The 12,866-nt window shown below is 35.7% G+C and overlaps 1 protein-coding gene across 3 annotated transcripts in view; it reads right to left on the minus strand.

The window, feature by feature from the left end:
* The window catches only part of DIDO1 (death inducer-obliterator 1), a 58,201-nt gene that overhangs the window by 42,861 nt on the left and 2,474 nt on the right, over positions 1 to 12,866 (minus strand). The window contains exons 1-2 of one of the 3 annotated variants that reach the window (XM_085314170.1): positions 2,344 to 2,526; positions 537 to 729 (exon numbers count right to left, since the gene is read on the minus strand). In XM_085314170.1, coding sequence (XP_085170296.1) covers positions 537 to 729; positions 2,344 to 2,511 — 361 coding nt within the window. In that variant the 5' untranslated portion in view covers positions 2,512 to 2,526. Of the gene's footprint in view, positions 1 to 418; positions 730 to 2,343; positions 2,527 to 12,866 lie in introns of those variants that run through there. The other 2 variants (XM_085314168.1, XM_085314169.1) reach the window with 2 other exon arrangements.

Consider the following 12,866-nt stretch of genomic DNA (forward strand, 5'->3'; position numbering starts at 1 on the left):
CAGACACAATCCCTCTATAGGGCACACTGTTTCCTAACATTAGGATAAACAAAATGTTAAAACAGTTATCTAAGCCTTGGTACTATGCAAGCAATTCAGATAGAGAACTTTGAAGTCTGTGCTATGTTTAAAAATATAGGACTTAAATCATTCTCCATGACACAACTTACATAAGATTTATAAGTACAAATACATGACATGTATTTGTAAAGATAACAGACCTCAGAACAACAACTGTTTAATCTGAATACTGCAGCAAGACTCAAAAGTGAATTTTAAGCCTGTAGTACAAGACTGAAACATAATTTTTTTAAAAGGCAACACTAAAAATATAATCATACCCCAAAAAAGGCTACAGGGGAAGCAGGAACAGAATAGGTCAAAACAACAACAACAAAAAAATCATATCTTTGTTTACCTTGGAAGATGAAGAAAGGCTAAAAGTTACAGGAGAGGTAATCCAAATTCTGAAATTTAAGTTCCAGATAAAACGTAAAGAAATAAGAAGAGTCTTCAATGTCCTCTATATGCTTTACCTGACACAGCATTAGAGGTTTCTCCTTGTAGAGCTGAATGAAAAGAAGAGCCAGAGGAGGGCAGCAAAGGATCAGAGTCATTCAGCATTATCCTTCCGGCACATGCTGAATTTTCTGATTCAGAAGTGCCAGACTGGTCCTGTTGACAACTCGGAGACTCCAATACCATCAATCCTCCTTTTTGTGCTGGCTCCTGAAGAAAAATAAACAAACAAACAAATAAATATGCCGTCAATATACTTATAGGCTCAGCTACCACTATATACTTAAAATTGGACTTGTTTTGGCTCTATTACATTCTAAAGCAACTTTCACATTTGCCCGTTTGTCAGTTTTCTACTTTCAAAAAGAAACTGAAACAGAAATGAAAAAAGAGCACACTACCACTTATCAGCAGCTGAAGCTTTCAAATATACGACTGTACTCTCACAAATTTGTTTAGAACTCAGTGATTTTCAGAATAGTAACAAATTGTATTCAACAAATCTACTTCAATTACTGTATTTAAAAGCTCTGTGAGACTGAAATTTGACACAAGTGTACACCGTACAATGAAAATACAGAATGCTTTTAAACCACATCAGAATACCCTGGTATGCCTTAGGGAATATTTACCCGTTTGTACTAAATTTCACCACAGAAGATGTCTGCAGCTTTGATGATTTAAATCCAGGAGGCTACTCAATAATATTGTAAGGTAGAGCTTCAGAACTGAGAAATGTTCTTTATCACTCTTTCCTTCACTGAAATAGTTACAATCTAAAGAGTTTCAGAAGCTTTATTTCAAGGACACCATATGACATCAATAACCACACATTCTCCCAAGAATTAACCGTTCAAAAGTATTTCAGAATCAGGGAATTCATTTCAAACCTTGGAAGAGCTGTTTGGTTCAACTCAAATGCAGAATGGCAAACAAACATGAGCATCAACTGCTTGCTTTTGAGCTCCCATGAGCTTTAAAATTCATGGGGAATGCCTGCATTCAGCCTAAAGTAGGCTACCAAACCAGAAGAACACTGAAAGAGTTCAGGAACAAAAGGAAGAGGAGCAGATGGGTGGGATAGGAAAAACTGCTTATGAACTGGTCTATAAAATAAATTAGTGAAGATAAAAGAGCAACACTGGATTAGCACTACCAGCCACAGACTCTTGTCAGGATTTTGCAAATAGGAATGTAGGGGAACTCCTATAGCGGATGTAGCAAATCATTAAATCATGAATAATCATTTCAAAGCAGTAAGAACAGATTCTGGTAACATTCCAGATGGGGAGACGGGCAAATTAAAGAAAAAATTATATAATATCACACAAACATGCCAATATAAATTCCGAACTCTTTTTTCTCTTTTTGTAGGATATATCAAATTTTCAAATCTCCGAATCTTACATTTTCGCTATTTATAACAGTTTTATGATTGAATGATGATCTCTAGATGCTCTACAGTGTCACGTTACTGTCCCAAATACAGGGAGGCGAAGCGGGGAAATACCAACCCCTCCCCTAATTTGACTATTTTCAGTGGATCGCTTTATTATTTCATGAATAAAAAAAAATAAAAAAACCAAGATCTGCATGACCATGGAAAAGCAGAATTAAGAAAAAATGAATATACAGATCTACATTAACATTTTCAGCCTTCTATGTCTTCTCTGTAGAAGATCACACAGACTACGTGCATTTTTTTCTCTCTGTCAACTATTTCCACTCCCAAAATAAAAACGGGTGGGGAAGAGGAAGAATTACATAGTAAAGAATAATCTGATTTAAAAAACCCTAGGCACTAGATCGCATGGTATTGAATACCTGCACTAATACGTATTTTGCTCCATTGTCTGAATCAGTGATTCTATCCAAGGAGTCACTCCTTGATGGCTGAGGACAGTCCGAGTCTAAAGTGCCTTCTTCCACGATGTTGCTCTGTAATAACCTTTCAATCTCCCTGTTCAGAATCTCCAATTGATCACACATCATGCAATTTTTAAATGATATGCCTAAAGGAAGAGGGAAAGTCAGCTAATCACTTCTTGGTCAACTCTAACATTGAATAATTTCTAATTTGAATAATTTATCCAGTAACATATTAAAAAAGGACTGTCTTTGTATTGCAAAATTATGTATTTGTGTGCTTCAACTCAAGGCCATGTGCATAACATGCTCTTTTACATTTATGTTTGAGGCGTAGAGCTGATACCACTAAAACATTCTGAAAATGCAATCATCATCTTTTCTTCTTAGAAGACAGTCTGGTTATTTAAGCATAATACACTTTACCGTCTACTACAGTTATACTCCATCCAGTGGCAAGACTGCATAATACATAGACAACAGCTTTAATTTAACATAAAACAACATTTTGGATGTAAATAATGATCAGAAACGACCAGAAATCTATGCAACTATTGTGCTTTTTAGTGTTACAGTCATTATCTCACTAATAACCTACAGGAGAAAAGCCTAACAGAACTGCAATTTTAAAATAATTACAAATTTGATAGTTATATAAATTTAGCACACTTAAAATTCTAAAATTCCACCCCCCCACACACACATTTGCTAGAAAACGTTTGGATTGCTTTCAACTGTATTATTTACTTCCTTCATTTTCTCTCTCCTTATTTAGTCCAGACTACACTTATTTATATGAATCTGCTCTTGTGAAATTATATCGTAAAACACATTAACAAATGCCTAGAAGCTGAAAAACAAATTTTATCAAAATGTAAAAACACGAATTCCTAACTCACAATTACACTTTTAAACTTAACACACCTGCGGGCACTTTAAGCATAATTTCTACTATGGCCTGCAAAAATTTTCTACACCAAAAAGGAACTTTGAAAGTCTTAGTATCTCTCTCTCTTCCCAATTCAGTAGGATTTTCTTTTGTTCTGTTTGTTCTCTGGTTTAACTATTCAGTTATGATGGCGATACTAAGAGAAACATAGGTTTAAGCAGTAAAGTTCATCTTGTATTGAAGGAACTGAAGGTTCATGATCAACTTAAACTTTTCCCTCCTAATACAGTTCATTAATCATACTCCTGGAACTTGAAAGCTCTCTCTGAAAACTATGAAGTGTTGTACTTCCTCTAATAGAGAATTGGAAGAAATAGGAATGGTCTATTAGAAAGACTGTTAATTAACTTTGTTTAAAAAAAAAAACGAGGAAAATCTAAAAATGAAAGGGCAGAAGGGCAAAACAGCACTAATAAGCAGCAGTATGTGTATTTACTATTTGGAATGCCCTCTGGTTTTACTTAGGTTAATAATTTCCTTTGATAAGTGATCTCCACCATGAAAATGTGGAGATTTTTAAGATCTATTATAAATTAAACAAAGTTGAAAACACAGACCAAGAATTTTGTAAAGGTAAAAATCTCTCTCCTCTTCACAGAAGAGTAAGTTTTGCCCACACAAACTCTAGGTTAATTGACTTAAATGGATACATAACATACACAATAAGCCCTCATTAAACAAGGGATTCACAGTGCTTATGAAATCCAAACTTACGGACTATGAAGGAAAAAAAAAAAGTAACACTGATATTACTTCAGCTGCTCCTGCTCCCTTACCCCTTGCTTACAGTCTGTGCCACATACACCCACCTGCCAGCCTAGAATGCTCTCATGACTTCTTGTTAAGCAGATTCAGTTTATTAAGACAGCAGAAAACTAATCTACAAACAGAGACCCAAAAGGATGAGATGAATATCAGAAGTCATGCAAAGGCATGGAAGAACAGGGATGGAGAACAGAACCCCTTCAGGTAGCAACAACTTGCTGTACCAGCTCAGACTTCAACCATACCATAATCCATGCAGGAACAGCTAATCAGATCTCAGCCAGCAGTATTTCATTAACTTCCCCTCAGTTAAAACTCCACTCTTTCAAAATCAGATCAATGTTTGAAGCCTTGTACAAACGTGTGATCCACACAGATGACATTTGGCATTTCTGAAAACTAATACAACATCAAACCTTTTAAGTCATATCATATGGGTTTTGTTGTTCACCACACTGCAGCTGGATATTCCAAGAGGTGGTACTGCTGCAACGCAGCATTAAACACATAATAGTGTGATTTTTCCGGTAAAATAGAACAGCCACCTATTTAAAGCAGAGCAGAAATATGATACAGAATATCTAGAAAAAGAATAGTCAGTTAAAACCTAAGTTTTTCTCCTTTGCTAATTTTGAGATCAAATGCTTCGTTTCCCCAAAACAAGTTACATACTTGAACACAACTTGGACTCAAATTTCAGAAGCAATCAGACCAAAAATGTATCCTAGCATAGAAAAATAACATAAAACCATCAATAACAATGCATATAAAACCCTGACCATAAGCAAAGTTTTCAACTGAAGAGGAAAATACATTTAACAGAAAAAATGACGTTATCACATTATAAAGATCGTGTGACACAAGCTTTTAATTTCACAATCAGGTCAAGCATTCTCAAGCAGTAAGAAACATGAAAACAGAGGACTGCCCACTCTGCAAGACTAGAGAAACTATCGCTAACATTCACCATCCCTGAAGATTCTGTAACTACTACAGAGGTGTATGTAATGTGTATGACATTCAGTCTACATGGCTTGAAAAAATTCCAGAGCAGTATCAGCAACCAATCTAACACGAGTCAGAAAAGATACTCCCAGATTTCTGAATCCTCTTGTTCACAAACGTGCAATATACATTAAAACCTCTATCCTCCAACATATCTTCAGTAATCAACAACGAACAAAATGGAGAGGGAAAGCCTGTAACCTAAATCCTCTTATCTGTAAACATATTATCACTTTCACATTGAAACTAAAACCTTACCAAATGCATACAGCTATTTTCTGCCTTCTTTGCTACCTCAATGGTTTGCAAATCTCAGGCAAAAAGTAAGGAAGAGAGACTACCATTTCCCAGTCCTATGTTATCGGCATAACTACAGAACTGGCAACTTGAAGATACCTGGATTTGCTCAATGGTACTTCATTAAGCCCTCTTAAAAATGCCTCAATATACTATCTGATGATGATAGAGCAAAGCTTTTGAAGAATGGCCAAGTTTCCACTTTTTAATATTTCAAATTTTAGAAAAAGGCTGATTCAACATTTTACCAAGTTACTTATGCCTTCAAACCAGTAATACTACTTGTTTCGTTTTCTAATTTGCCATAAAAAAAATAATAATGCACTCAGCTGAGCCACCAAATCCATAAAGACTTTGTCTTTTTACAACTTATAATTCTAAATGAATTATGATTTTCCTGTCCAAGTTAACTGAGAAGATTTCACTTTGTAAAAGAGTTTTGAAAGACAGCTTACTAATAAAAAAACTTCAACTAAACAGAAAAGGAAAAAAAAATAATTTCTCCTTAGTCCAAATACTTTTATGTAAGTAAAACTGCATGATAAAATTCATGGTAAATTCTTGAGGTGCAGCTTATTAGATACGTTATTTATTCTTTTATATATGAAAGACTAGCGATAGTTATCTTCTAATTAACATTAATCTTTGTTAACAACATTTAGATGACATGCACATGCAATGCTGCATGTTATCACATGTTGTTAGATGACAGCATTTCAAAGCTCAGCAAATCTGCTGTACTCTCCACAAGTTCTTCTACCATATACTTACCAAATTATATAAGCAACTTTCATGAATGTTTTAGTCAAAATGACTAGTATCAGGCATCTATTAGTTCTCACATCTCCGTGCTTGCCCCAAGAATGCTATAAAGGATGTATTTGTTTTCAAAATCTCTCTTACATGTACTCAGGGCTGCAAATGCATCAAAGAAAGTAAGGTTCACCTCCTACTTAAGGCCTGTGATGGCCTTTAGTTTCTGCCAGAATTGATTCAGTCTGCCATGTTACCTAAGGAAGGGAGGGTTACATCTCCTGTAATAGAGAAAAAGGCTCCCCCTGCTCTCATTTTAAATAGTCTTCATGCTGAAGCTCCAGCTAATGTTTTATATACTTTAAGGACATTCAATGGTCAGGGCTCAAGAACAGGACAGAGATCCTGAAAAATCACAAGGATCAATAAGAAGTTCTGTGCATTCCCCCAAACTAGGGTTGGTGGGAAGATAGAAGAGTGTTTGCATCTGCAAAGAAAGCCAAAGAAAAATAAGACCCTTGCACCTTCTAGCTATGAGAAGCAGGTTATCATTCAGTGGTAAGTTTCAATTTCAGTGAGGTTATCTTAAATATTTAAGAAACTTCAGCATGTTATGAACATGACAGAAAGCATCCTTTCCAGAATGATGTAATGGTGATTCCAATCACAACTGATGTTGCTTGCCCACTTTAATCGCTGTAGAAGAGGTACAGACCTTGGCCAATGCCTCCTTTAAGTGCTGAAAAATTCCTAGTAAGTGAATGTACTAATATCATGTAAGAATTTCTGATTGGCCAAGATTTCATTCATATAATGACAATATTTCTGATGCGAATAAAAGAAATGGAGTGGTATCAGTTAAGCTGTATCAACCAGTCGGAAGACTGATCCCATGAAAAATGGCTATATTCCCATTTGTCAAAGACAAGATCTAGAAAACTTGTACTGTTTCCACATAGCAGTAGCAAAATTAATCCCTTGAATCCCCAAACACCACAAAAGCAGCTCAAAAGGAAGTCACTAGGGCAAAGCCTTCTTTGTACATAAACAAGCAATTTTATTTGGACCATGGGCAAAGACACAATCTATCGACCCCTAAAGAAGAGCAGTAAAAAGGTTTTGCACTAAGAATTATACAAGCACTGGAGAAAGACATGTACACACGGGACTGCAGTGCAATTCTCTCCATCTGCTCTTCCCAGAGAGATGCAAGAAGTAACAGAAAAAGTGGATAGCACAACTTGACATTCTAATGCTCCTCAGAGGAGAGCCCACATTGTCCCAGCCTATCTTAAGGCTGGTACAGAGAGTCCCTGACATTTGTAGGTGTATATCAACACAAAGCACAGACTTGACAAGAATAACCACATCCATACTAAAAATGCTCTGCTGGTATACTGCACTAGTTTTTCCCCCCCCCCCCATAAGTACAACTGGGATATAATTTTTATTTTCATTTAAAATGAATCCACCACCTACTGATTTAATTATCTTCTTTTTAGAAGGAAGCTACCTTTCAAAAAGTTGTGAAATGGAATAATGATGGTTGAAGAGAGAGAGAGGCAGCAAGTCATGAGGCTGAAGTCCAGGTTTGGGGAGACATAAGAAAACTGTACGATTCTAACACCACACTCACAAACACTAATTTAGTATCTCAGTACTTGACTATTGTAGACAGGCCACAGTTCAGGGTCAGAAGTCCAGACATTCCTGGTAATTACAAACAATTTGCACATTTCACGCTAGTTAAAAGTTTGAATTCAAAAAGTCATGTTAACAATATAACTTCCATAAAATTACAGCATTTCACTGCTTATAGTTAGACCTAGCATTAAAAAAGTCAAGAGGAATAATGCTACAAAAACTGTAACACTAGTATCTGTGCTTTGCTGCCTATAGTTGAACACACTAAATTAATTCCAAGATAGTAACAAAACTATCTCATACATCTGCAATAATAACAAGTTAAAAGTTGCAGTTAATTTCTTCCTATTCCAGAACCAATACATTATTTCCCAGTAAAAAATATATATTTTGTAATTCACAAGAATAAATGTAGATTCAATAAAATGTAATTCAGTTATACAACCATGTTTCTCAGAAATACCACAGCCTAATTTAAGAAATGCCTACTCTTAAGTACCACATGAAGCAGTGATTTATCTAGGCATACATTAATAACTACTATATAACTATCACAGGCACAAAATACCACTCGCAGCTAGTTTTAAGATAGTACTAACACTGTAGTATTTCAGTCCCAAAGGTATGGAACACAAAGTATTATTGATTTGTCAGGGATGACACCACTGACATCTACAATAAAGTCACATGTTACTCTTGCCCTCAGACCTGCTGTTTCTTCCCTCACCTCCAAACCCCCTTTCCAAACACAGCTGGCAGCATCTGTAAAGCCTTATCTTTCAGCAGGGAAGTGTTGGATGGCATACCATCCACTCTTCTAACAAAATAATGGAAGAGACCAGACTAGCATGAAAGATCAGGCTGTTCCAGGACAGAAATGGCTACACTGGAGTATAGGAGAGGATCTGTACCCTCAAGAGACAGCAGAAAGAAATGTGTCCTGATAATCAGGCCACTGCATTTTCTGCCATGAGGAAAGAGCTCCACAGTGAGAGACCTTAGACCATTAATGAGATCAAACCTACTAGAAAAAAGAAAGAAAGAAAAGAAACAAAAGGAGAAAATGAATTAAGCCAAAAAGGAATTAAGCCAGAGGTTTCTTCGCTCTGGTTGAGACTCCCTTACCCAATCTCACTGACCTTTACCTCAAAAAAGCTTAAAAGTATTGTAAGACTCGGTGGCATATATATATATATTTTTTTAATACTGACATCATGAATGATTCAGTACCATCCATCACTACTACCTCTCTAATGTCAGACATCCCTGAAAACACAGAGATCATTTCAATGAAATTCTGCGGCTCACAAACTTTTTGAATTTTGAGTGCTACTTTTTCTGTTTGGTGTTGAAGAACTGTTTCAGAAGTCCAGTGTATGGTACAAAACACTTATCCTGAATTGACACAGGGGAATCTGTTAAGTGCACATTTATGACACTAAGTACAATACAGTGGCAGTGCTTATATCAACCACCTAAAAATGCAAACGTTAACTAGGCTTTTTATAATTTCCCAAGATGCAGAAACAAAAGTCCTGTTTTCTTCCAGGTTTAGTCTTCAGTCACCCACTAATGTAACTCCCCTCTAATGCGTGTCTGGAACTAGCATATACACCATTATGTCTTCCATTATTTCTGTCAGGCTATTCACTTACCTTGCATCAGCCTCATAAGAAGGCCACTGCCACAGCCTCACATGATGGATTAACTGAGCACACAAGACAGCAATCCTGCACATTTGCATTTAGTCTGAAACCTCTTGGAAGTGTTGAATTTAATGTGTATGCACAGAATCATGTAACTATGCACACATCATGGACTCTAGTACACAGTTACAGTTAGAAAAGACAACGAACAATCCCACAGCATGACACAACTAATTCAAGCAAAAAAACGCATAAGGCAGCTCCCTGGCTTATGCAACACAACATACAAACACTTTTAAGTTTATTTTGATGTCTTTCAAACTAGAAAATAATTTTCCCAAGTTAATTCTTTTTTAAAAAAAAATCTCATTTCAGATTGTACCATACAAGATCAAAACCATCAGAAAAAATATCAAATAAAAGGAAAGAAGGGATGGCCCACTCAGTTGGCAGAATGAAAACAGCACCAAGTATTATAAGTGTATTTTATTCCGGACAAGCAGCAAAAATATGCTTCTTTGAACCAAACTGAGGTTCCCACAGCTAAAATCAGCAAATAGCAGTTTCTCATAGAAATATTAAAGGCTCTAAATTTAGCAGAAAGAAAACCAAAAACCTGGCAAACATGAAAATATTATTAACAGTCAGAGTTATGGTCATGTCTACACTAGAGATTTTCATTGTCACAACTGCACAAATCGGAAATATGAAAGGGCACAATCCCTGATTAACACAGCAGTGCTGGCATAAGCTACTCACACAGATACGATTATACCAGAACTGTACTTTTACCTGTATGGTTCATTACATTTACAGGATAGGGCAGCAGGGTGCACAAGAGCCGTGCAGTGTTTTGTCATTGTAGCTGCATATATGATAGGAAAGCTCTATTAACACACTAGCACAGGACCTCCCAAGTAGAGAAGCAGTTTGCAGCAGAAGGAAGTAAAAATCTGAAATTTCACTCAAATTTCTTGAATGAACAAAGCTACACTAGCAAATACTTTTTTTAAAAAAAAGTATTTGTGTATATGCAAAAGGTTTTGCTAGCCTAGCTGTATCTGTTAATAGCTGGGGAAAGAACCATACTAATAACTGTACTAACAAAACTTTTGTAAAGGCCAAACCTAAACAAAAGACACTTTCACACACTGTGCATTCTCCCAACTGTAGACCCTTTATCATGTTTGATAAACAAAGTTCATATGCAGTTTAGTGTTTTCTGAATTAAAGGAAATATTTACTTATTTGTAGAGGAAAGAACACAGCATTAAATAGATTCCACCATTATTTTCTAGTCCAGAGCTTCACTGTTACTTACAAGACTAGGCAGAGAGACTGCCTTATCACCAGACTGACATCTGGCTTTTTCACTATTCCTAGAGTATCTTCTGAAGCCAATGACCACTTTTTTTTTTCCTGAATAGTCTTCCCATATCTGCCTAACAATTAAAATTTACCCAAAGATATCAAAATGATGTTTTTGTCAGTTTTATTTCTGCTGTTCAAGTCCAAACAGTACAAGCAAAGAAGAGGCAGCTAACAGATTTTGCTTATTAAGAAAAGCTCTGCAGCATCACAAGCAGTGTAGATAGCTCTGCTTTTTTTAATTTTCCTTTTCCCTTTTATACAATATAAAAGGGGAAAGAAAAAAAAAGAAGAAAGAAAAAAAAAGAGGCCTTCTAAAGTCAAAAAATTAGATTCTGAAGAAATTAAACCCTCTCTGCACAGGAAACTTTCTAGAGGCCCCAGTACAAGCCAATTTTCCAAGCTGTGGTCTAAAGTTTAGACAACAGAAATATCAATTGCAAACCTGTCATTGGATATTACCCAATATACAATAATCTTTACCATACTTTCGCCATTGCTTTCAACAGATACACATTAGAAAAAACACACTACTTATCAGCCTAACGTTCATTTATCTGCTACTGAACTTGACCTCTTCAGTAGCACTGAAAGCATTTTCAGCAACTACACAGAAAATAGAGATTCAGAAAGGTGATTCACACAACCAGGCATTTTCCTACTGAAGTACCAAGGAAATTTGTTCTTTACCGTGACTGTTAGGAACCCTCAGCTGTTAAATGAGGCGGCAACTCTATATTAGGCTTAAGTCTAAGAGCTGAATATTGTAAAATCTCAAACATCCCATAGCTTGTTTATTTATTACACATACAAGATTACAATCCTAGAGCTGTAAAATTCCAACCTGAATAGTTACACTGCACTTAATTCTCCTTCAACTGTTGTCCAGAAACTAACAAAGTTACTCAGGCTTTTGTCAAGTTGACACTGTTGTAGTGCATGAAGCAATCATACATATTCTAAAATATTCTATTAAAAAATAAAACCCTTAGCTTTACATCGTACTTCAAAGATCTACATCCTCTGGTAAATCTGGTTATTGTTGTCATCACAACTATGTGTGCGGAAGTGGACTCAGAATAAGTACTCGATTTCAATTTCTGACCCTATCAGCACACCAGTTGAAGAAAACTTTTGTTTTCCATATACATTTTTTTCCTCTCTTATTTTCTTTGGAAAGCTAAGACATGAAATCTGAAACCAGTAATAAGTTTCGTTCTTATCCCATCAAGAAGGCTTCATAAAATCAAGAGAAATAAAAACAAATTTCTCCTTCAGAATTCAGTAGAAGGACATACAGTTATTACAGAATACTGATTTTGCTATTGCAAATGCAGGAAAAACAATTCTGTTCCCAATTTTGATAAGGGTTTATTGTGAGGGCATATATAATGCTCATTAAACATCCTTTGTCTTAGCTCCCCCACTGGAGAATTACTTAACTTCAAAAGCTACCAATGCTGTTGAGATTACCATCATTAGTATCTGTGAAGTATTCAGCTATTTTAAAAGCTGTTTTAGATAAAAATTTAATAACCATAAAAGCCTTAAAGTGCAACTGACAATGGACTGAAGATTCAACCAATGAAGACAGAGGCTGAACAGCACACCAAGAAGCTACCAACTCTTGCATAAAAAGTTAGATTAATTTTGCTTATGTTAAAATTCTCTCCTTAAACTTCTTGCTGCTGTCCAACTGGTTATAGCACTACAGGAGACACCAGGCAGAAGTAAATCAGAGTGTTAAACTAGAGCAGACAGGCATTATCATTTTGGTCAACTAGAAACCATCTGCTCCTACAAGAGACTGACTACAGTCCCTTCTTCTTCCCTTTCATTTTCATCAGTTAAGTTTTACAAACTTTCAAGTCTGTAATCCCTGCCTTTCCTCTCTCCACCTAATACTTGTAGATAAAGTTTCAGACTGCACAAAATTAAAAGCCCATAATTTTAAGTTACAACTATAAAGACAATTATCATTTTTAACTGAAAACAAATTGTATAATATACTTCTGGATAATCTTAAGAGTGAAGTAGTATTATGCACAACAAAC

The sequence above is a fragment of the Rhea americana genome, unplaced genomic scaffold, assembly GCF_003343005.1.
Source record: "Rhea americana isolate MKP2758 unplaced genomic scaffold, rheAme1 scaffold_4, whole genome shotgun sequence".
In the NCBI taxonomy this organism is placed as follows: domain Eukaryota; kingdom Metazoa; phylum Chordata; class Aves; order Rheiformes; family Rheidae; genus Rhea; species Rhea americana.